Here is a 26320-nt window from a genome sequence, read left to right on the forward strand (position 1 = left end):
ATGATTAGCAGTCATACCCTGAAAACCTTATTTGAACTTATTGCAATACAAGACAATACAATATTGTATTTTTATTTCCCATAGCGAATTATTGACAATTGAGGAGGCTGATTTATTTCTCTGGGTCGGTCATGCAACGCTTACTTTATTAGCCGTTAAGTGTTGCCCCCGTAGCTGTGCCTACGGTGTATGAATGTGTTTATGAATGTTAGTTAATGTTAGTGGCTGAGGTGACACTGCCATCAGTGAATGAAAGGGTGTGAACGAAGTAGTGTTTACTTAAGCGCTTTGAATGGTCGGAAGACTACAAAAGCGCTATACAAGTACAGTCTATTTACCATTACCAAGTGCACTTAAGATCCTTTTGCAGAACTTTAAAGGTTAGCTGGAAACATAAAATAATTGACCAGTTCATTTTTGACCAGTTCTTGGAACTGAAGTTTTGAAAGTCTGCCAGTGCCAGTTGTGGTTTCATCTGGTGATTCATCTGGCTAAAGATGGTTTGTATCTACCTCTGTCTGAAATCAAGGACCCATTGTTTTAAATTACTTGGATTATAATTTTAAGCTTTGCAAACGGTCAATTGGAACTATGCGGGGCTCAAACAAGAGGTCATAAAATAAAAATAAAAAAGCTTCGAAATGTCTCCTTGAAACTTGACTGGAAAACTTTGAGTCATCATGTCTGAACAAAACTGATCGGATACTCCCAGTCTGTAGGTTAAGCATCTGGTGAGGTACAAGGGAAAGAATGTCTTCCCTTGATATGTGTTTGGAGAGCAAAGAGCTGAGGATCATTGAAGGAAACGCACAAACGTCTCGATGCAAACAAGAAGTGAGTGGTCTGTTTTAGCTAGCGTCTGGCTACATCAGCAATCAGATGTCAACAGATACAGACACAGGAGTTTATAGCCCGAGACTGACAATGATAGATGGGGAAAGATACAAAGAGTGTGGCTTAAAGTTCAAAGTCAGGTGAGATGGAGAAAATGTGCGAGAGAGACAGAAACAGACTGGGAGGTAAGTTGGTGGGGGGAGGAGGGCGGGAGGTGACGACATATGGTGGTAGAACATAAGAGAGAGTGACAGGTGAGAAAGATAAGGGTGGGAAACAATGGAAAAAGACACACGGATGTGGAACAAAGCAGAAACAGTCGGAGATGTGAAAAGAGGAGAAGAGATACGGTGAGGAAAACAAACTGAATAGAAACACCAGGAGAAAGAGTGTAAAAGTTAAGAGTCAAAGGCAGTGAGATTGAATGTCGGATAATGCTGAAAAATAATAATGAAAGACAAAGTTAGCGGTATGGGACTGACCCGAGACAGCACATGAACAGTGGCAGCAGTAACATGAGCGGAGAGGAAGCCAATGGGGAGCCTGCGCTCCTTCGGCACATGGCCTCATCCTTAACCATCAACAGCCAATCACAGAGCAGGAGACGGAGAAAACGGGGAGAAAGAGAGTCATGCAGCAAAAGATCCACATAGTTAGCGAGAAGTTAGAAAGCGAACATGAGCAGAGAGCATGAAACTTAGTTTGGACAATAGTAGTGCGAGACATATGCAGACAAAAGTGTGAGAGAAGAGTGTGTGGGTGGATGTTGTAGTGTGTATGCGAGTGAGTGAGACAGTGATCATTCGTTAAGCTGACACATTTTGACGCTGGAAAAAAAAGTCTATGGAGTGAAAACAAACAGAGCATTTGAGCGCAGAGGTTTCACAAGCAGAGATTCTGCGCTGCTCATGAACATGTTTGTTTGGCTTAGTTATTCAAAGTTGAGCAACAAGCAACTGTTAGTTTTTGCGTGGGAAATCTGCACACATACAGCTTGAGAGGGATTGCAGCTAAACAAACGAATGAATAACATGCTCTATGGAAAGATATTAGTGATGGAAAGGTGCCATGGGTAGAATTTCTTCACCAAAATATTGTTTCCATATCAGGAGTGCAGCTTAAGGATATTGGGATCCGGGCCAATGAGATTCAGAGCTAAAACTCTTCTAAAAGAAAAAAGCTGAAATCCTTCTGTCTTTTTTTTACTGGTCCCTAATATATTGCCTTTGCTACCCCTTATTTTTAAGGTCGAATGTCAAAACAGATCAAGTCGTTTCATCTGGGGTATAAATTTAATACGCAGTAACTTTTGATGGATGTTATAAACTAATCCTGTTGCATATTACCTTCATTGAACATCGAATGTAATGATAACATTTGTTCATAATTTAGTGCACAATATTTCTTTCCGTTGGCTAATTTCCAATAGTTTGTCCTGATTTACTAGTCTGGCCAGTTAAAGTTTGATTTATTTGTTGAACTTATGGCTGGCCGTCTTTTGCTGTTCTATATATTCTCAGTTTAAAGGTGTTCTAATCAATATTTTCGTATCAATAATGGATCAAATCCCTACGTACACTGTGAATGAGGTCGATTGAAGTGAGGAATCACAAAGAATGATCAACCGAGCTTGAAGGTCTCTCACTATTCTGTCCTAGAGGTTCTGGCTGAAGCTCTGTCCTGGAAGCTGTAACCAAACCGTCGATTTTTCTTGGCGATGAACTCAAATGATTTTAGCAGTGAAACCCAAAAACAGTAGCCTCAAGGCACACGCTTTAATTAGAAAGGCTTTTTCCCATTTCAGGCTGGATTCTTCTGCAAAACTTCTTCAATTCTTGGGAGACTAATAAAACAGCAACGGCCTCGCAGTTTAGCAGCTTGAAACCCGACACAGAGCACCCGGTGCGATGGAATAGTACAGTTCAGATTGGTCTCTGGACCAGAAGCGGTCCATGTCTGATGAGAAGCAACTCACGTGTTCGTTGTTATCGAAACAGAGTGCGGGCCCTTTCCTGTACCGAGGGTTCTGAGCCATTTCACAGGGATCAGGACCATTAGCTGGAGGAGTGACGTCAGGAACACAACATGTCGAAGGGATTCTGGGTCAGTAAAAGCACCGACAGTCCGTTTTTATCAGTCGACAATTTGACTAACCAATGCAAAATGATCCCACATACCATTTTCATTGAAGTCAGATTTCACTCGGACGTATCACACTACCGTCCAGATCAAACAGATCCAGCAAAATGAAGGTGATTTGTCTGCTTTTGGAGCTCAAGCCCATTGCTCAACACATCGGTGATGTTGCTGTTATTGTCGAGCTTAATCTATAATTGACCACAGCCCCGTGTGTTTGAGAGAGCATCATAGATTTGTTTGTAAGCTATCCAGCAGACGCTTCCCACACACCGCCATCTGCTTTACAGACACAGCACAGAGGAACCCGGCGCGGACGCATCTGTTGTTCAGGGCCAAATTTGCAATGTAAATGATTGGGGGAAATATTCACTCATTGTTACGGCCGCGGGATTCAGCCGACGTCGATGAGGGGTGTGGAAAGAATTACGGATGATCGTCGTCTCTCCGCGGTTATCTTGTCTAAAGCGCAATCTTCTTGAAGCATCTGCTCGCTGCATCACATGTACATGTTCTCTGCCAGATGATGGCCGCGTTGGGTAAAAGGATACACTGCTGTTCATCCTGTATTAACGGCTTGGTGTCACAGGACGAGCAGGTGAGTTTCGCATCAGCGATGATGAAGACCAGGTTCGTCTTGGGCAGCTTTTCAGCATGGTAGAGCCTGGAGAGGAGCAGACACACAAGAGACACGAGGGAGGTCGTAGACACGTGGGCTAGAGTCCAGGAGCGGTGGAGATAACGTTTAGCTGTGCAACATTTAACTAGAAAGCAATGAAAGGAAGTAACTTATTGGAAGTGAGCAACACTCGAGTAACCTTGTCAACTTTACCACAACGAAAAGTGCAAACTTCTCCAAACTGCTTTCCTTCCTTACGGGACACAGACCTTCTGTGCCACCCTGGTGTCCTCCAGGACCTTGACTGAAACCCACATGTCGCTGGTGCACAAATGATTTTCTCTGCTTTTGTTTTTATGGCGGTTCTTAAGGAGAAACGTATGTGCGGCTAATGTGCAGGAACGCTGCGCGGCATGCGGGCAGGCACTCCATTAGTCGGCACGAGGGGGCCTTAAAAATGGTGTACGTACACACACGTGTGCACGGTCACACGGGGGAATATGCCAAGAAGGTGGTCCACACTGGTGACTTGACTTCACCTTCATGGCATGTGACTTTTTACAGCCCTCTCTCTGTGCCACCTCTCGGGACTTCATTTGTGTCTCATGGATGCAAACGTATCTGGGCAGGGAGTGTGTTTGGACTTTAACAACACTCTCAGTGTGTATATACACTATATGTTTTGTGTGTAGCTGAGAAAGAGTGTTTCTTTTGTTTACCTGGTGCAGTTTTCACAGTCGATTGTGCCTCTGAAAGACAGGTTGTTGGTCTCAAAGTAATATTGCGTTTGCTCTGTGATGCAGACCTCTTTGTGCATGGCATCTGACATTTCCTCGTCCATCTCGGCTTTGGAAGTACACACAAACACATTCATGTTTGTTCATGGCAATCAGTGGCTTCACGGTGACACGTAAAAACATTTAAGTGTGCGATCATGTGTGCCGTAAAACTAAAACAATAAACTGAACAACTCTAGTACACCCCGTGCAGCTGAGGGCAACTAATGATGATACACAGTCTTTTCATCCATAGTCTATGTAAAAACATTCATTACTTCAGCCCTAATGATCTCATTTTGTTTGAACCATTGATCTGTTGTGGTGCAGAATGCCAATCTGAAAAAATATGCATCTTTTGACTGACAAATCCATGCAACTTAATAGCACGTGTAGAAAGCATTAGGTTGGAGCTGGCTGTCTGACTCCTACTGTACACCCAGGTACTCTGGGTTTCTCTTTGGTGGGCTCTTGGGACTCCGTGGTGCTTAGAAATGACATACTGTAAATCCATGAATCTCATAAATGCAATGGAAAAATAACACAAACAAGCTGATGATCAACCAATAAACATCTTGTACACATGAAACACATTGCGCACTCCAACTCCTCAACCTTTACCATGAATAATGTCATTATCAACTCCGCTACATATTCTTGGCAGAAGTTGAGTATTTCACCAGAACTCAAAATGAAGAAACAGTTTGAAAATAAATGTGTTAAATATCTTTTAAGGCCTTGTCAAAAGTAAACGTTAACACCCACTTCATTTCCATAATGAGACCATTTGCTCGATATTGAAAAAAAAAAAAGAATAACCTCAAAGCTCAATTCTTTTCTCGGTCAAATTGATAGGAACTCACCTGCGTCCAGGAAATTGGGAAATGTGATGCTGACCAGTAACTGTTGCAGTATTGACCTAAGACCAAAAAACCAGGGATGAAAAATGTCTGGATTCATTGGAACATAATCCACAATAAATCATTTGTGTAAATGCTAATGCAACAATAAATCAAGGGAAGATGTTGTGGTATGCTGACTGTCCTGGGAACAATTCAGCTATTAAACAGATGCTAAATGTCCATTTGGAGAAACAAATCCTTGCCTGCTTTCCATTAGGATCTGAGTTTAAATTCTGGCTTTTAAAGTATACATTTTTTCCAAATCAATCATTTGGAGAGAAAGAAAATGGACACTAATGCCAACCATATAGAAAAAGTTCAGACTCACCAGGCTGCAGCTGTTGCAAACCATCCTAAATTCAAAATATCTGCAATTGTGGGCTGTGGGGGAGAGAAGAACGAGGATTAATATCAGAGAAAGAGGTTTATAATCAGTTTAAACTGGTCGAGCCAATCTGAACATCCCGCTTGTGTTTACAATGGACTGTCCAGTTTTGCCAGGCACGAAGACGCAAAAGGACAGGCAGACATTTCATCTTCTTCCCGCTCGGAGGGAATTAGAACACAATCCCCCTCAACAGATGCAAGCATAAATATGTAAACAAAGAGCTGGTGAGAAAACAAAAGTAGCACACGCTTTGAATAAGAGGCCCACCATGCTGCTTTGATTACAGTTAGCATGCAAGGGCCTTGTTTTGGTGAATGAGTGGTGCATCCTTTCTCTTGAAAGGTGATGGTGTGTTGAGTCATCAAGGAGTTCTAACTAATCACGATAGAGGCACCACCAGCTGCCGACGAGGTGTTTGATCAGAAAATGACTGCAACTTTCATCTTACTTTGGTCACATTAGCGTGTTGTGCACAGGAAATCATGTGGTTTCACTTGTAGGCCAGAGTCATTTTTGCACCTGCAAATAACTATGAATCCCGTACTCTCTCTTAGGTATCATCTTATTACCACTATCTGTAATGGCCTTTCAGCATCTAGGAGAAATTCATCAGCACCACTCACGTCTGCAGACAGTTTGCATTTCGTTTCAGTGCAAGTTGTAAGTTTCTTAAGTGATGAAAACCAGTTCCTCTTTCTACATCACTTGCTGTGTTAGCCAAGCACGCTAGACCACCTAATCCTGTTCCTGGTCCTGCAAACTCCCACTCTAACGCTTTCACCATACCCTCTGCTTCCCTTCTCATCGGCTCTATCCAGATTTATGGCTCCCTGGAGATTTGTGCGTGTGTGTGTGTGTGTGTGTGTGTGTGTGTGCGATCATTTGGAAGTGTGCGAGCTGGCAGGTATGGTTACAAATGGCTGTATGTGTACTTGTATGGTAAATGAGTAAATGTAAATGTGTGGCTATCAAAATGTGTGAACATGTAAGTGTGGGTGTGCACACATGGGTGGTTTTCTGCATGTATGTGTGTATGTGTGTGTGTGAGTGGTCTCTGGCTTATGTAACTCACCACGTAGACGGATCGCAGGCCTGCAGCCGCCTTGCTCTCTTTCTCAGGGTCACAGAGGGACTGGTAGTCGAAAGTCTTCTTAAAGGTGAACAGGGACGAGTTGACCAGGTTCCTCATGAGGATCGGGTCGATCCCACCAAAGAAACGCCCAATCTAAGGACAATCAAAAAGTTGGCTTCAAGGCAAATTTGTAGCATGAATCGCAGATTGAAGAAATAGATACACACATATAAATAACACATCTTCATATACTGCACATACATTTTTTGTTCTTGGACACCTGGGCCACGTTTTACCCCCTTTTCTCACACTATACATTGATTGTGTTACTATATTTCCAAAAAAGTAAAAAAAAATGTTAAAATAAAAAGTAAAAAGTAACAATATACTACATCTATTATTCCTTTATACAGTCAATTAGACACAGATGAAGATACCCTACTTGATGAACATATATATATACATATATATATATATATATATATATATATATATATATATATATATATATATATATATATATATATATATATATATATATATATGTGTGTGTGTACACATATATACAATTTAATATACAAGACTACTACTGTGGAACTAACTTCACAATGTCATAGCGGAAATTGTTTCAGTAATAAAGGTCAAAGACAGCTTTAAACCTTCTGAATGGGAATTTTCTAAATGTTTAAATGCTAATGTTAATGAATGGTTTCCTGGTTTACAGAGTACTTAAACACTTTTATATCTTCAACCCGCCATTGTTAAATCTATGTAAAACACATGCACAAAAACAATTAAGGAAGTGCAGACAATGTTCACAGTGAATTAACAGACACAGACACGCGCACCGACTCAGTAAATCACAAACCAGGATGATGGACTTCAGTATAATCTGATTAACACAATCCACCAGGCAGCCATAAATTTCCACGCAGAGGAAGTAGTTTGTCACGGCAGGTGTGACATGACCGCGTGCACAGGAGTGTACTTGTGTCCAGGAGGGAGTTTGTACAGTAAGCAGTACACATCTATTTGTGTGTGCGCGCGTGTGCTGAAAGGTGTGCACGTGTGTGCGCGAGGAAATGCAAACCATCCTTTTCCTTCCACTTTGTAAGGTCACCGTTAACAAGCCGTCCTCCACATATCCATTCCGTTTTAGTCTAACAGCCAAAGGACGTATAAATCTTCCAATCTATAAGGTAAAAGGGAGCCTTCTCTCCTTTCCTTGTGCAGTAAAACAAATAATGAATTAACAGTCACAGCCCTGTTGGCTGCAGACTCCCAGAGGGTTTGGGAGAAAGAAAAAGGAACGAAGGACATAAAGTGGAGAGAGAGAGAGAGAGAGAGAGAGAGAGAGAGAGAGAGAGAGAGAGAGAGAGAGAGAGAGAGAGCGAGAGAGCGGGAAGCTTACAGGGAGAGAAACTCCTGCTCCTGTAGGAAATATGATTGAGGGCACACAGCCCTCTCCAAACAAGGCCTCGGGTCCCTGCCTGGGTTTAAGTGCTGCTGCCAAACTTCAGAGGGCCACTGATTTATCCAGAGCACACCCAGGACTGATTAAGAAGGAGCCGAGGCCGCATGAAAAAACATTTACTCAGACAACAGCAGGGCCCCGCTATTAGCATTTAGGTTAGAACAATTGTAAGCTTACTGTGTATGCGTTTGCGTCTGTACAGATGACCATTATTAGGCTGAAAGTTCATGGTTAGTAATTGCAAAAAAACAACAAAATGATCTTGGCTTTATCAATCAATGATTCAGACATGTGCAACCTTTATAAACAGCAACCTTGTTTGAAAGTGTTTGGCGTTTAGTTTTGTGAGTGAGAATAAAAAGCAGAGGCCCACCTCCTCAATATATTCATCTCTATTGGACATCACCAGGAAGCCGCCGTCATCCAGAATGACACAGTCTACATACTGGAATCACACAGAGACGTTAAATCAACGTTGCATGCTCATGACTTTTCGAAAAAAATAATAGCTGGAAACTTGCAATATGCAATGAAACCGCTCACCACATCATTACGCTGACAGCCACAGATCTCATCATTGCACTGAAAATACAGAAAAATGTAATAAAAAGTCTGATCCACAATCTGAATCAAGTGTGTGTCCGTGTGCATGTGTGCCGCAGATATGATCTACTCACATTGATCTTCTGTGTGGTGTTGATGAAGCTCGCCATCCAGGCACCGATGTCCAGCTTCACACCGACCACTGGGATCAAACACACAAGCCAGACATCCGAGATCATGTTGGAACTCTGTGTCAACTTAACTTTACTTCCTGAACTTGGAAAATGGAAACTTGGCCAGGGATCACAGGAGAGCAGACAATTTGATATTGTGGTTTGTGTGTGTTTGTGTGTACATGTCAGAGGGAGAGGGAGAAATAGACAAATGAGGAATTGCGGTCTGTGTGTGTGTGTCAGAAGATAGACAGTAAAAGGCATTATCGGGGTTAACTATAGGGTGGATGTAAGTGTGGCTGTGTTCATACAGAGGTGGCAGAACGAGAGAGACAAATTTGAGAATTGAGCGGCAAAAATGCGTAAATACACTTCGGTGTGCGTGTCCTTACCAGCGGGTTTCAGTATGATGCCGTCAATGTTAAGGTTTACCGCTTTGCTCACCAGGATTGACTCCTCACTTGCTGCGAGAGGAAGAATACCACTGTATGTACAGTATGTGCACACACATTGAGTCGCAGGAAAAACACACCTGGCGCACGTTCATGCTAGCTTTCACTCACTGTTCTCTTTCGAGAGGTAGGGTGTCGGAGTGAAGATGTACAGATCATTTTCCACACTTCTCTTATAAAAACTTGACTCATACGTCTCCGCTTCTTCTTCCCAGAGCAGCCCGGCACTGTTGAACACATTAGCGGAACATATCAGGACTGGAAGTGTAGTTAGCATCTGTTTATGTTGTTTGTTAGCTTGTCGGCCTGTAAATGGCTGTGGCTGACACAACGCTAGCGGTTGTTAAACATACAATAATATCTGGCGGGATTTCTATGCAGATGGTGGAAGGAAGCTCCAAGGTCCAGATTAGACCCCGAAACAGCATGGTCTACCATGTTTGCTGTCAACACGCTCATCGTTTTTTCATGCAAACCCTCGCTCTTTGGACAGAAATTTAAAGAGAGAGGGAGATGCAAGCATGACAACGAGGCTTTTTACCAGTCAATCTCCAATCCAAGCCTCATTTACAGTCAGTTTTGGGTGGCCACTGGCCTGCTTTACCCTCATGACTCAGACTCAAAACAAATGACAATGGATGGAGGAATGAATGTTCAAAACGAAATCTAAAGAATATAAAGCACTTCAAGGACAAGCTGCAGGTTTCTCAGCAGACCACATCATCATTCTTTATCAGGTAATCCCTTGCTCCCTTGCTCCCTTCCGCCTTGTGAGCTTGACAAGTACCTTTTGGGGTAGACCCGCGTGATCCCTCCATCAGTGGCAACAAATCTGGCCAAGACACCATGCCTGACAAGCAGAGAAGATAAAGCAATAAAACATACATTTACAAAACCTGGAATATGCTTTATGCTTGCATGACATTTACTGGCGATGCTAAAATACTCGAACCATCTGTATTCAATTTCCACTTGGACATTCATTACAAAATGCCAAGTAACAAAAGAAATCAATGCAACGGTTCCTTATGTTTTCGCTGGAACAGGGAAAAAAGCGTCGATGGTAATGTCATGCAACATGTCAGTTCTTCACTTACTGTGTGTCGGTTGCTTTCCAATGCTTGATCAGAGACGAGGTGATGCCAGCATCCAGGAGCAGACGGTTCACCAGCTCTACATTACCTGAACAGAAAAACAGCACTTGAGCCTGAACTTTAAGTTACTGTATCTTTGAATAACATCTGCAAGTCTGCTGAATGTTTAGAAAGGAAATGATTAACTGTCAGATCGCATTATTAGCCAACAAGGAATTTGGGAATATTTAAACATTGTAGAATGTAGGTCTGTGAAAAAAAGTCACAAAATAGACACAATCTTATGAGCTCGTGCAGTGAACTACGCATTCAAAGTCACAAAAAGTATCGGCGAATGTGCCAAATGCTGCCGAGGTGTAGGCGATGGGTTGGTGTAGGTGCAATAACATTATTTTTTCAAGACGTCCGACAAGACCACATGATAAAAATAACAAGCGATAAAAGCCGCTCGCCCATTTTTTTGGCGCTGCCAGCCACTTTGAACTCTGCGACGACCCACTTCAGTCCATTAACATGGAGGCTCGTCGCTGTACCCCCACCCTCCTCAAACCTTTATGACACACCACACACATCAGAGAAAACAGCTGGTGCAACACTTTATTCCCCCCCCCTCCCTACTCCACCTTCCCTGCTCGTGCAGTGGTTTTCATTAGGGATCCTTTATTGAAGGCAGCCCAGGAATTCCTAATGTACTTCAACTTCTTCGCCACTGCAGTGGCTTAACCAAGTAAAGCGTGTAACGATACTCAGCCCGCCAATAGTCCACATGGGCCAAAACTCTCCCCCGCTGAACTCCCCGTGGACTCCATTAAACTAGCAGCTAATAATGGTGAAAGTAGTATTTCAATTGGGTGAAAAGTTTTATTGGATTGATCACGTTGAGATGTTTGGAGCGAGTTCCCCCAAACTGAAACCCGTCAAACCAAAATTAAAGGAGATCTTTTATGAATATCTGGGGACCTTCTGTTTAACTCAATGAGCAACAATGCATATCAATGAGCGTCTGCGAGAAATGGAAAGGATGTTAATGCGTTGGTCAGATGTTTAGGAGAAGGTCCACTGGCCCCTGATTTGTGTTTTATTGCTCCTCTCGTGCTCCTGGCTTGACGTGTCCTGCTCTTTCTCACAAACACACGGTAATTGGATGAGGTCGAGCGGCTATAGGTGGGGTGTGGAAGGCATATTACTGGTGAATATTGTGTGTGTGCGAGCGTGTGTGTGTCACATCTAAGCCGACGTGCCTCACACATGTGCACTCAGGCGTGTGATGGTCAGACTTTTAGAGTTAGCATCAAATGGGTAACACGAACACAGGGGTTCCACATCACAAAGCTTTGCCCGGTCATGCACACCAAACCATCAAGCCAGACTTGTATTTCACTGGAAAGAGAGACCTTTGGGAATAGGTTTCCGTTGGCGCTCTTCCATTAAATGTTCAATGCACACCTTACTATCAAGCCAGATGGCTAAGATTCATTCACATATACATACTACAGCATATACTGTGACGCTTAGCAGCTCTTTGAGATGTAAATACTGTCGGAGGCTGTAGTTAGAATGAGGGAAGTGTGCTGCACAGTGCAACAAGATCCAGTGTAAAGGCTGTTATTCTCAAGTTAAACGCCTAAGCTAAAGGCACCGTTTTTCAGAGAACATTTCCTCATTTTCTGATACTCACACATGGGGTTGTTTGGAGTCTTTGTGTCAATGTAATCGTTGAACTCGATGAGGAACTCTGTGTTGTTTTTGTTCTTGTCAGGTGGCTTTAAGTCCTTGCAGTAAACCCTGTTGGAAACAAACGCCTTCTTTTACTGAATTCATGAGAGAATCACAAGGTTGACATTTCAACCTCTGTGCCATGTTATAGTTATGGTCGTCATGTAAGAAGTTGAAATAAAAGATATACGGTTAGTGAAAAGTGAAAGAAACTACGTGCCGGCTTACCTCGGTGCGATAAATGTATAGCCATATTCATCAAACTTGTCCGCCATCAGGCTTTCAGAAACTGGTGAGAGGTATAAAGTATTATTGATCTTGCGCTGATGCAGCTTAATATCACGCTTACATTCATCTGAAATAAGCATTGTATGCGGCTGAGATAGTGCTCCACGCGGTGGAATGTAACACCTGTTGAATATGTAACAGAGCATCAAGAAGAGAAACCTCCCATGGGCACCAAAAAGTGAAATGAAATTCCATCTCAAAGCGGTAAATCATTAGCACCATAGCTCCACATATTCAACATGGCCACATGCCTTGAATTTCACTCTAATGCTTCAGATATTTAGTCAAAATGCAAGGTAGAATGGTAACGTAAGGGTTTGGTACTCACAAAGAGAAAAGAGGAAAAACTAAACGCTATATTTACCACTTTAATCATAAAAATGTCTCACCGAAGCTAAATTTGTGGACAGTTTTACACTGTACATAAATGAAACACTGTAAAGAATACAGTCTTGCACATACATCAGGTACAGAAGGACCAGAAGAGGTTACATGCTGGGCCAACAAGGCTCACAAACAAGAGGAAAGACATGAAAGTAAAAAAGAAAGAATACTTGCCATCTTTCCCTGGAGTGGAAAAAAATCCCAGCAGAGAGAAAGTGAGCGAACGAGAGAATCATCCCCCAGGGAGGTAAAGACGAGAGGGAAAAGAACGGGGGAGGAAAAAAAAAAGACAGGGTAAAACCACAGGGGTCAAAGGTGACACAATATTTTATTCAGAGAGTGCGTCCTGAATAGAAATATTGCACTAAAAAAAGAAACCGGTTTTAGGCCTTTGGATGTAAATGGAGACAGTGCTGATGGAGAACACAAAGAGTGGACTTAAAAATGTGGTCAGACATTTTGAAAGTCATGATTTAGATGTGTTTTTAGCATTAGTATTAGCATGCTTTTGGTGCAGCGATACAGTAAATCTGAGGAGTTACTGCACTTGAGTGATGTATTTGCATTACATTACTGCACAGAGGAGAAAAATCAACCACAGCTCATAACCTTAACGTTCCTTTGACGTTCTCCGAAGCATGTCGTGTCGACAGTTGATTATACTGTACGGCAACATTTCTCATGACGACATGGGCTACTCCTTGTCCTCTTTGGTGGTCATGATTGGGAAATAATTGCAGCCATGTGTTTTTTTCTTTGATATTCCGTCACCACTTACTAATCCAACAAAGTATTTAGTAATGATGGATAGCAGGGAGATTTGGGGAGTGACGACTGCTTATATTTTGTCCCCTCTCTCGGGCCTTTTCACACTGACGATGACACTCCTGTCACTTTTGGGAACATTTTTGTGAATAACTGAATCGGTGCAATATCCAAGACGTGCAGCCTCAATCCATCTAAAAGTGGATGGATTTCAGCATGAATCAACCTCACGCACAGAAACATCGAAGTCAACGACCTGCGTCGACTTCACAAATCCGTGTGGGGATAAGGACATGATACGTTTTCAGTTTTTGTCCGCCCTTTGGAAACAGAATAAAGCAGACAGAAATTAGGCTTCAGTTTCAGTTAAGCCCCAGAGAACGTGTTCTGTGGAGAGTCTGGATTCAAGGACCACAAACAAGACAGGACTGATGACAAAGCACACAGAAGGACGAACAGAAGAGATGACGCCGAGTGTGTTAAGAAGGATCCTGCCTTTCATTAGGACTTATTTAACAAGCTAGTAAAACTCAGAGTGAGTCAAGGAGAGAAAACTAAAGAAAACACAGCGACTCATGTTTTTGGGTGCAGACTCACAGCTTTCTCCTTTATGGCTTCACCTTTTAATAATGCAAACACCCTGTCCTCTGTTCTTCCTGCTACAGTTTAGTGCTAAAAACCCACATCTGAGGGCCATTGGAACAGGTGGGGGGTCAAATACGTGCGTCGCGCAGACAGACATCTGCGACACGCTGTGTGGGCGCGCATAGCGTGTGAAGCGCCGCTTCTGAGAGCAGATGCCCCGCTTGATTCAGTGCAGCACAGCATTGTCATTATTAATCAGAAGCCGCCGAATGAAGAAACACAGAAAAACAAAGCGCTTCTGTGTCCGTGAGTCTGCAAACACCACATACGAGGAAGCAATTGGACGCGATGCTGCATCCAAAAGTCTGCTGGTGGTGTGAGAGAAAGACGACAGGGGTTAAGGAGGTGAAGCACAGGAGGAGAATACTTGCCCAAAAACGCTGCAGGAGAGGGGACGGGGTGGGGGGGTCCAACACACCAGGAGTGGTCAAGCGTTGAGGAGGGCAGGAGAACAGGAGGAGGGAGGAGGATAAGAAGATGAGGAGAGGAAAGGGAATTGGAAAAGAGAGCAGGAAAGGAAATGAGCCAACAGGGTCACCCACAATATTTTATTCAAGTGGCTTTTGAATAAGAATATTGGATACAAATGTACAAAACACTGAGTTTAGGAAGGTTAAGATGTACCGTGTGTGTGCGCAGGTGTGTGTGAGTGTGTGTGTGTGTGTGAGAGAGAAAAAAAACCTGTGCACGTTGTCACATTAGTCACAAAATGTGTCTTGATTCATAATATAATATAACAGGGCCTCATCACTGGGCTTCCATACTTTTTTTTTGTTGCATTAATTACAACTATTTTACACTCTTTTCCCAAACAATAGCCATTGTCTGCTATTTGTGTGGAAATCAACTTGCAGATTCTCACATTTTCTTACCATTGTATTGCCACAGTTTCACTTTCTCTGTAAGTGGGTTTTTGGATAGGATCAAGACGTCAGAGTCAGCTGCAAACCAACAACCAGTTCCCAGTAAAAAAAACCCCGACTAAATTCATCTAATATTTTGTAATCAATGTTTGTGTTCCTGTGGTCTCATTTTTCATGTTGTCTCTATCGGCTGCCAAGCCAACGACAACATCTCCGACATTTGAACATGCGTAAAGCATCAACAAATAGAAACCCCGCTCACAACCGCACTTAATTAAACTGGTGTAACAACAATTTGAGGCGATGAAATGTTCACTGTGATGGATTACCAATGTCATGCGAGCTTCAAGTCTCTCTGCCAGTTAAACGTCCCAGCTCACTGGAATTAAGAGTAGCCAATTGCTGAAGGTGGGAAATTAGATTTCTAACGTATGACGTGGACCAGAAAACATACGGACAGAGAGGACGGACTCTGAAACAGGACGGCTCCATCTGAACACGCACACACACACGCACACACTCATGTACACACTATAAAACTGTCCTTTGTGCAACACTATGAGTCAATGACATCTTTTACTAGTGGGAACAGACAGTGCTCAAGAGGCACGAGATGACAACACCACACATATGAAACCTCCGTTGTCCAATAAGCTTGATCATGAACACATTCAAATTGAAACACACACACACACACACACACACACACACACACACACACACACACACACACACACACACACACACACACACACACACACACAGAGTTACTAAATGAATTGATGATGTGTGAAAGCGGATACTGGAGCCACTCGTCCCGCTGTCTGGCAACAAAGAACTTTAAAGCGGCACCGCAACCGAGGGCGTGCGTTGCCATCGCGGCGCGAGAGGCGAGGGGCGAGGGCGTGCAGGCGGCAGCGTCCATGTATGTGCGTTTGTATGTATGCGCGGGTCACTTTATGTGATGGATAGGCACCATAAGCTGAGGCACGAGTGCCTCTCAGCCTTGCATGGAGAGCAATAATGTCACTGGAGGACGTGAGCAATCCTTTTTTAACCAGCAACATTTGTCTACTTGTCTGTGTGAGAGGAAGGTGAACGCTACAGAGTGGGAAAAACTAAGAATGGAACAAGCGACTGAATTGATTTAGATGGCACTTACATTTTGCCTGGGTGATGGTGTCGGCGATTTTGGCCCGGATGTAATGCATACTGTAGTCAGGGAGGACCAGGGCCAGGCTGGGAGAACACACACACACACAAACACAAATATCATAAAATGTGTATTTGTATTATTACTTTTAGACATATATCATATCACCTTGTGATTTTCTTTTAAAGAAAATGATGTTTAACTGATTCTACTAAAGTTTTTGCAAATATTTTTGTAAGCGTTTCATTGTCTGAGGCAACCGCTTCCTGAGCGTAGTCTTGCTCAACCCAACCAATCCACATACGATAACAACGTTGCACGATCCCCTCTTTGTCTTGGGACTAAAATCATCATCGCGTATCTTTCAGTAGGTTCTGCTCAGCGTGTTTTAGCGGGAGGCTGAATTTCCGCCCCTCGTGTCTTCGCTAGATCGCTCTGAGGTGGGCCTGGACTTTGTCCTGAACTTAAGACCACGGTCTTGCTCCAGCTTAACATTTTGCAAACTGTGTCAGTGCAAAAAGCGTCTGGAGTTCCTCTATGTGTAGTGTGTAGTTTGGTAAGAAGTACTTAACACATGCAATTCATCACTTACTCAACGGATGATATTTACCTGTAATCTGTCCCCTTCACTGGACCAAAGGTGTACGTCCTCTGACCTACGTCGATGTAGCGCTTTGAGGGCAACAGTTTGGTCAGTACACATTACAGCATTACAGCAAAGTGTGTATGAGTGTTCATGGACTCCAATGTCCTTTCAAAATAAAATTACCTCATCTTTGGATTTCACCAATGTAGACATTGTGTAATTCCCTGTTTCACCTTTGATCATCTTTGTTCTCATCTGTTGACCAAACATAAATCAATTAATCAATTTTAAAAAAAGAAATGTTTACAAATTATTGTTTTATTCTTTCGGATATGAGCTAATGGAATTATACGATTTTTAAGTGATGTATTTTCCAAACCTCCACTTTGAGCGAATTCTCCAGCTCTGCATCCAAGAAGTCCAGCGTTACAGGTTCATGAAACTTGGCAGTCTACACGGAACAGCAAGCAATTATTATAATTCATAATTAGTGGGCTATGACTATACAAGAGAAAAATTAAACAGTAAACGTCCGTCATTAATATTTTGTCTGCAAAACAGATTTTGATAATTACATTTATGAAACCAATCATGGAGAAATTTAAATATTGACACTGACTTTTGAAAGTTGTAAACATCTGGGACCAATGTGTGCTTATGGGATTTACAAGCAACGTGCAAGTCTCAAAGGTCAATGAGAAACATCTTGCGCTGTCTCTGCAGCAGAGAGCTGCCGTGCTGCGTCATTATAACGCTAGAATAATATGTAAAGGTACATTCTGCAAAATGTCCTAATAGGAATTCCTCATGGGTTGCAAAAGATAATAATCTTTATGTGTTCTCAGTCTGAGAAGCCCATTGACTATCACAAATGTCACATTAAACTTGCCAGTTTGACCAATATTAATGTGCAACTAATGTGTTTTAGCAAGACAGACGGGACTGTCTGTAGGAAAAGAAAACATCTGGTTGCTTTGAATAGAGTTGAGTGATTTGTCTCACCATTGGCAGGAGATTAGGATGGAGCAGCACATATCCATTGGGGTCGATGGCAAAGTAGTAGCCATTTGGTCCGAACTGCGGGGAATAGGAAATATACAGAGAAAGGAATGGCGGAGGAACCCAGGTGCCAAATATATAATCTCCTGTGTCAATAGGCTGGTGTTCTGCATGTGTTTATTGATGTAGCGTGTGCTTTTACAGTAAACCGAGGCGTCAGTCTCTTGATATCTTCCAGGGAGACATCAATAGCCATAACCCCCAAGATGAGCTGGTTTTGAGATTTCTGAGGGAGAAGCGTAGAGAAAACAAAGAAGAGGAAGTCAGGGGTAGAAAGAGTCACTGTGAGACCCACTTCAGAGTCCTGTTGTTCTTTCTGGATGAGTCAAGTCCCTCTGTGCACTCTGAGTGAGTTCACGGAAATGGGGTGCAATCGAAATCTGGACAGCCTCAGTCCCAAAAGCTTTACATGCCGCCATGAGTCACTGACAAGGCATTTCCAGCCTTCGTCTTCAGCCGTAGCGGAGGTGAACCCCCGAGTCCTTGGAGGTAGACATGCAACCTCATCTTGAAGCACTTAGCTACCGGATCATTTGTCTCTCTGATCTGCAGGTTTGATCTCTTTTTTGATTTTCGTCTTCATGGCATGCGAGAGCGTCTTCCTGTGGAGGCACGCGGGAGAGCTGCGAGGGACCTCAGCGTCAACAAAGGATATAAGGAAGAGCCACAAGAAAGTGGAGGATGAAAGTGGAGGATGAGACGATGATTAAATAGTGTTCATGTTGTGTGTTCGCTTTTTTTAAAATTTTGTCTGGTAAACATTATAGCATGTCACAAAACAGTAGACTTTAACACTCCCAAGGGGTCAAAGTGTCACATGTACAGTACATGTTGGATTCAATCAGGTGAGCGAATGTAATGTTGAATGTATAAAAAAGTAGAACTTACAATAGATGTGTCTATAAAATGAATGAGCTGATTTGAATCTCCATAGATTGAGAATCCAAATGTCTTTTCTTTACCTTCGGGCCTGTATTGGTCTTGTTGAAGACGGGCAGTGTGCCAGTGATGACCAGGCCGAGCTCCTGGAAGACATACAGCATACCGGATAGCTATTAGCAATGTAGGTCAATCAATGACACCAGTTCACATTATGCCTCATGGTGTTTTTATCGATTTGTTAAATGATTCCTCTAAATAATAAAAAAAACAAACATTAACCAGCCGCAGCTTGAAAATAGGCAGAGGCATTTCTGATGGCGAGCAGGTCAATACAGTCACACACACGTTGACAGCTTCTTATCAGCAAAACGAATGACAACACCCCAAACTATTTGGCTGGGTTCACCCGGCTGGTTTCTTATCTGCACTGTCGCCTAAAAGTTCATCTTGACAGAAGTTTAAAAGCACTGCGAGAAGCTTGTGGACGCGGCGTGTCCTCTCTCAAACGCTGCTGGAGCAGAGTTGAAGTTGAGTTTACCGAGATGACTAACGGGAAATGTTTACCACTCATCTGGTATTCGTCATCTGACAGAAAACTGTTGTTTTTCCCATTCTTGCAGAGCTCTACATGCAAGTACAAATGGACATTTTATTTTCCCACCAAGGGCGTTCAGTGTTTACATGAAATGTGTGTCCGTGATCACACAAACATACCAGAACATCCAGGTAGACGTTGGTCCACTGCACCTGCTTGGCCTTTCTGTCGTTCTTCACCATCGGCCGGCCCAACACATCCAGGTACTCCTGCAAAGAAGGAGGAAAGACGGGCTTCAGTGTTTTAATTTTTCACATGCACATTGGTCATTCCACCACAAGAGGGCACAATACACAACTGCTAAAGTGTGCCGAGAGCCACAGACAAGTAAGTAGCGACCGCTCGTGCATAAATAAGAGTCATATTGGTAGTGTGGTAACTTGAGTTGACCTGAGTGTTGATCCTGATGGCACCTATGGATGGGATCTCATAGTAGTACCCTGAAACAAAGATATAAGCACATTATAGTATTTATTGTGACACTTCATTTAGATGGCCTTACCCCATTTGTTCTAATGAAGCCTCGTACCTTTATTAGCGCAGGCCATCCACTGTATTGGTCCTTTGTCGTAGTTGTGTTGACCTACTGAAAATGTAAAGATGCGCACCTGTGAGTGGGGGAAAAAAAAGAGTAAAAAATATTGAATATGGTGCAAGAACGTGTTGATCATCTTGGGCTTACAGCCTTACCGCTTGCTTGGGGTTGTATTTTTGAAAGATCTCCTCTGCACGCTCTTCTCCTCCGTCAGTGAAGAGCATGATGATCTTGTTACAGTTGGCCCTTGACACATTCGTCTTGGGAATAACAAAGTTTGTGTTTTAACCACAATTTAACAGAGGAAAATAACAAAACAACACATTCCTATTGTTGTTAGGAACAGATTAAAGAAGTGGTTGCAAAAATGATTCTCTTGTAATGCCTAGTTATGCATAGTCAGACAATAGCAAAGGAAACGTGAGCTCTCGTTTGGATACAAAAACCTGCAATGCCCGAAAAAAACACAAGAGTACGCCATATGCTCACTCTTACATCGGGACATTGGGATTCCTATCTTCCAGCATTCGTTTCATAATTTTAAATGATGAACATAAAAGGGCATAACTCATATCACACAGTTCGTCAAGCTCGGTCTGCACATTCCCAGGGCCGTTGCCGGATAAAACAATCCAACAACACAAGATTGCCAGCAACATCCTCAACAGTAACATCCCTACCATTATCTACAAATACACATGTCCTCCTACGTTATGTTATTCAGATACCACACAGATACTCCACCACGCACGCCCACGCTGACACGGTACCTGCGCGAGCTGCTCAAAGGCCAGCTCGAAGCCGCCTCTGTAGTTGGTGATACCCTTGGCTGTGATGCTCTGCACGGCATCTTTCAGCATCCTCTTGTTGCGGACGTTGGCCTGCACCAGGTTCTCAAAGCACGACGCGTACGTGGCCTTGTCATTGAACTGGAGGGAACAGGGAAGGAGGGATGATGGGAAGTGGAGGGAAGGAGGCACTTGCACATATTTTCTGTTAAATATGCGGCCTGTTTTCTCTTCGTCACGGAGTCGTGCGGTGTCAGCTAAACATATTGGCTTGGCTAAAGATGTTACGCTATTTTAGGACATGAATTAAAACGATTCCATTTTACATCAACTAAAATGAAAATAATTATTGGCAAATGTTATAACTTTATAGGCTTCTTGGCTTTTACTGTTGCAAAAATTTGTCATGTGTGAAATTAAATTAGTCTTAATCAAAAATCTGCACAGACCGGAGGGAACTATAGGAGCAGAAGGAAGGATTGGCAGGAGAGCAGGTAGGGATGTGAAAACAGTGGCATAAGGAGGTAAAAAAAAAAAAAAACAAAGAGCTTGATTATGGAGGGATTATGCCGTAGAGACAGACATTACTCTGACATTACACAGCGCTACATGTAAAGCAGATTAATATTGGTGAATAGTTACTGTAGAGGCACAGATGGAACCCTGTCAATTCATGCACACACGCACACATATAAACCTATACACACACACACACACACACACACACACACACACACACACACACACACACACAGCACCTATGGAGGACTGGGCCATGGCTCATTAATACCCAACATCTGTTTTAACCAAGACTGCAGCTTTGCAATCATGATCATGTGGAAAACAAATGCACTGACACACTCTCTCAAACAAGTGCACACGCGCACACACACACGCACACATCTTTTGCTTAAGTCTTCTTTATCATCGAGGAGTCTAGGTGGAATTCTACTACACAAAAAAGCGTACATAAAAAAGTGTATATGAAAGTACACGTCCAAATCTTACATAGAATATCAAATACGTAGTGCAGATGGCACTTTAAAGAGACTTAAACATTGTGATCATTGAGTACAATGACAAGGGTAGCTACAAAGTCAGGTTTTGAGATGTGAGTTGCCAAAGCAACAGTTAAAGTATAACAGAGGCAAAGTAGCCACAATATGCAAGGGTTACAGCAAAGTTATTCTCAGTAGCTCATTGAAACATTCAAAACTAATAGAACAAAGCCAGGATTTACAAGCAAAGGACAGACGTTCACGTAGTTAATGCATCATGCCTTTGCCGCTTTTCTTTTATTCACATGGGGTTAAGTTTCTTTCAGAACACCAAAGGATGCTGCAGCTCATAATGACTGTTTCTATCTGTTCAATGTTGCTATTCATGTTGGCAGAAGTTCACTGCCAAGACATTTGTCCTTGAAAAAGATTCACGCCTACACACTAAACAATATAAAGCAGTGTGCATTAGGACTTCAGAGTTATAGAATATATCTTTAAATATCTCAGACGGCGTAATAAAAGCTCAGTACAACAGCATACTGGAGGAGGTATGCTTGTCTTCTTATAAAGTTATAAAGTGAACACACACAAACACAGTCTCAGTCTTTCAATTTACAGTATTTAGATAAGAGGTAAAAAAAAAATCCACAACTGCTTGTGAACTCAACTAACTAAACTCAAACAATTATCTTAAAATATGAACGACATTGTCCAACGAAGAAATGACACAACCCATAAAAGAAAAGATCACAGGTTTTAAAGTGCATTATAGTTCAGGTAATTAGGTTTTATTGTGTGACAGAAACATATTCACTGTCTCTGATTGAAAAGTTGTGCGTATGTGTGAGTGAGGCACCTCGGGGTTGTCACAGACTATGAAAGGAAGCATAAAGAATCACCAAGCTGAGATATGATTTGTTCTGTATATATTCACTAAGGTCACAGAGCAATGTTTTGCTTTAGTGAGGCATTCATACAGAAATACATACATTCATTTACTACACTGTTCTGTTATGAAAGGTTGTGACAGATATAAGCTTTAAAATGCTTATTTAGGGCTACAAACTGAGCTGGATGCCTTTAATATACTTATGTCACTGCTGCCTTATTTCATTAACGTCAAAAGCCCTTTCACTTAGCTGATTGGAAAATTTCCAAACAAAAACATAAACCATTGCTTTATTAGGGGAAGTGAAAGAAAATGTAATTAATATTTCATTTGGAACGCAAACTATAAAAATCATTAATTTCTCCCTCCGATTAGAAGGACAAAGAGGAGACATATAAGGATTAAAAAGAAGATTTCAGATAGAGGGCAGGCACATCAAAGTACAGGACTGCAAAGGACTGGAGCAAGGCATTTTTAAATGTGCATCTTTATAATAAAAAAAAGAGCAAAATGGGCATTATTACAGGGGAGGGTTGAATATTCCAGACAGACGTACGCTGGAGGTAAACTAATGCATTCTCATAAGAAAGAAACACACTGGTGATTCATGCCTCACTTCATTAAAACATATGTAAATATTGACTTGTTATGTTACATTCTGTAACAGAGTTAACCAGATAAAAAAGAAGACATTGGACATTGGCTTAAAGCGGTGTGAAAGCGGGGTAATGCGTCGAAGCTAAGCTAGCTAGCCAGCTGCTAGCTGAAGTGTGGTGGCAGATATTCTCTATCACTCGGGGAATAAAGTCTCAAGAAATAAAGTTGTCTTTGTCCGTTTATTTCTTGCAAGAAAGGAGGGAACATGGAACAGTTACCGAGGCAGCAAGATTTCTTCAACATATGAAAAAGTCACCGACATATCGGAAGTAACATCCCCTTTTTAGAGGAACACCAGTAGAATGAACTATTTCTAAACCAGATATGGCTTCTGCCCCGTAAGTATTTTTCCCACAACATAATTCAACTCCTATCTGTATCAGAAGACACTTAAAGGCCTCTCTCATGCACATTTCAATCCGTTGTTATCTCTGCTAGCTGAGCAAGCTCAAGGTCTCAAGACACAGGCCCATTGTCTTCCGTTTGCCTGCGACCCTCCAATGTAATGTTTCAATGTAATGTTTGATTCTTTTTACTCTTTTCTTCCACCAGAAAATATCTGTTAAAGTGTCCTGTATGTGAATAGCTAACAGCTAACCGCTAACAGCATTAGCTAACTTACACAATCTCACTCACGAGGTGAAGGACACCAGTTTCTTGATTTCCTGGCATCAATATAAAAGGGGTAGCTTTTTTAGCAGTGCTTCTAATGGGCTCAAAATCAAGTTAGAGTATTTTAGTCCTGCAGATCATTTCCAGTGTGACTGCCTGTATTACATCTTCGAGGCCGCTGACAAATCACCTCTGGAAACACTTAAAGTGTGTTCTTTTTCTTCACAGAACTAATAGTGCAAGGAAGCATGAATCTGACTTATGCAGCAATGGAGCTTAACAATGATGACGGATGAATATTTCTTCCGACCCGTTGTCAGTAAATCTTTTGTGCCTGAGCTTTCTCCAGAATGTCAAATAGGCTGGAACCTTCTTCCTTACATGCCACCGATTCAACGTGTGGTTCATAAATACAGCACGCACTCGTTTCTCAAACTTATCGTGCGGCATTTCAGGGTTTGCTCAAGCTGTGGCATGTGTTCGCTCTATCGGGCAAACATACTTGGATTCAGCTCTGATGCTCTTGAGACATGTCGCTCACATACACACACATACGCACACATACAGTGTGTGAGCATGTATAACTGTATGCTCACACACATTCTTTGAGTCAGACAAATGAGCACACGAGGATGCATGCATCCATGCACATCTGCAACCATAACAAAGATCCATCCATCTGCGGTACATTAAGCCACTCAAAAGGTCACAGCCATGTTTAAGGCAATGACTCACACCAAACAGCCAAGCCACAAACATGTACACATTAACATCCAGCAATGTGTGCACCTGGAAGTTCAAAACACGTACAGAATCACAAGAACTTTATAGACAGGGTGTTGTTACATGAAGAGATAGAACGTTTAGTATTTATTTCAGTAAATATTCGCAGACGCCACATTTATTTCCTGTGGAGGTGAATTTAAAGTATTAGCTGCGGGAATACTCACATAGATCACGTTCACGTAGTCGTCGTCAGAGAGGGTCTCCAGCATCTGGTTGACCGACGTTCGGATGAGTTTGAGGGTGAGACCCGAAACGCTGCCGCTCCTGCAGTTTGGACACAGATGTTTTGTTTGACAAAAATAAATCAATATCACATATGTGTGCATGTACTGCATGTATAAAAATATCTGTGTCTGTGCTCCTTTGTTTTCTTATACCGCCACATTCAAATAGGAAATTGTACTGATGTGGAACAAAACCAGGGCGCTGAAGGAGGCGTCAGTGGGTCTCTAAAACATGATTATGCATAACAAATTATGTCGCAGAGTGGCGAGTTGCCGAGATATCTTACTATGTCTCAATAAATTTGAACAGACTCAACAACTGACGTTGCCATCTGCAAAGCCTTCTGCCTTCACACTAGTTTCTTCTGCAGGCGAGATATACTATTATCTATCACATTTGTTATAATTAGTAATCTTCATCTATGACGTGAGTTTAGTGCCATCACCATTTTTCCGGCTAATATCTCACACACAAACTGTGAATGTTAGCGTTAAACATTCATGATAAAATATCTGTGTTCCCGTGGAAGTCTTTGCTAAAACAAGATGGAACTTCAGATACAGCGCTTGATTGGTTCCTGCAGGTAAAAAGAGGAGTGGAGTTCCTCTAATGATTCGTTCACCTAAGCATAAGACAGCTTTTAATGTCTAATAAGCCTCATCAATCCTCTGTGGGCCATTACCAGAGCTGTGTTAAGCGCTGCAAATGGACACATGTAGTTTTTTCATGCCTCATATTGCATTGTGTCATCTTATGGAGAATCATCAGCAATCATGCTATGCGAAAGACATTAATTAGGATTAATACATATACTTATATAGTATACTATATAGTTAGTGAGTATAATTTATTTGTTGAATTGACTTCAGATAAACTACAGAAGCCATGTTGAGAGGAATGAAAGGACATATCAACAAGTGCAACAGCTCTTTTCAGAGGATTGCTTCAACCATAATTATACTTATCCTTAAAGCTCGTCTCCCACACAGTACCATCCCCTTTTCTACACAACAAAACAAGTTGATGCACACTATATACTATAATAATAATAACTATCAAGCTGTTGAACAATATGTATGTGAATCATTGGTAGTTTTGCAGTGCTACATATTCTAAATGGGTTTCAACTGTGTGACCTTGATAAATACGGAATATGGCTTCTTCTGCTGTCGTGACGAATAATGCCCCAGAGACCTCTCTGAACATCTTAGCTATTCAAAACCTAAACTGTTGAGGCATAAATCACTCGTCACAGCAAGAAACAACTGTAGATCTTGAAGTCGCCAGATACCCTGACTGCTTTTTGTTTGTCAGTGTCACATGTGGAAGCAGCCGGGAGCACGGCACAGTCAGAAGGTTAGCATCGGGGCCCTCTGGCCAGCAAAATCAAATACAATCCGACTGTAATGACTCGTGAGGCTGTCACTC

The 26320-nt window shown here is 42.2% G+C and overlaps 1 protein-coding gene across 4 annotated transcripts in view; it reads right to left on the bottom strand.

The window, feature by feature from the left end:
- LOC137791884 (voltage-dependent calcium channel subunit alpha-2/delta-1-like) overlaps nt 1-26320 on the bottom strand; it is a 73753-nt gene that overhangs the window by 4118 nt on the left and 43315 nt on the right. Inside the window, exons 10-38 of one of the 4 annotated variants that reach the window (XM_068587096.1) lie at nt 24832-24931; nt 20705-20863; nt 20090-20194; nt 19929-20007; nt 19790-19839; nt 19519-19608; nt 18885-18947; nt 18065-18148; nt 17866-17940; nt 17243-17314; nt 17047-17118; nt 16888-16949; nt 16287-16363; nt 12408-12468; nt 12142-12248; nt 10467-10551; nt 10157-10219; nt 9481-9596; nt 9310-9381; nt 8879-8946; nt 8745-8783; nt 8575-8646; nt 6728-6880; nt 5596-5648; nt 5229-5284; nt 4309-4435; nt 3522-3634; nt 2810-2892; nt 919-1405 (exon numbers count right to left, since the gene is read on the bottom strand). In XM_068587096.1, the coding sequence (XP_068443197.1) occupies nt 1298-1405; nt 2810-2892; nt 3522-3634; nt 4309-4435; nt 5229-5284; nt 5596-5648; nt 6728-6880; nt 8575-8646; nt 8745-8783; nt 8879-8946; nt 9310-9381; nt 9481-9596; nt 10157-10219; nt 10467-10551; nt 12142-12248; nt 12408-12468; nt 16287-16363; nt 16888-16949; nt 17047-17118; nt 17243-17314; nt 17866-17940; nt 18065-18148; nt 18885-18947; nt 19519-19608; nt 19790-19839; nt 19929-20007; nt 20090-20194; nt 20705-20863; nt 24832-24931 (2464 nt within the window). In that variant the 3' untranslated portion in view covers nt 919-1297. The other 3 variants (XM_068587092.1, XM_068587093.1, XM_068587094.1) reach the window with 3 other exon arrangements.

Source organism: Clinocottus analis, unplaced genomic scaffold, assembly GCF_023055335.1.
Source record: "Clinocottus analis isolate CAN_PGR_092001 unplaced genomic scaffold, fCliAna1.0.p SCAF_20, whole genome shotgun sequence".
NCBI lineage: Eukaryota > Metazoa > Chordata > Actinopteri > Perciformes > Cottidae > Clinocottus > Clinocottus analis.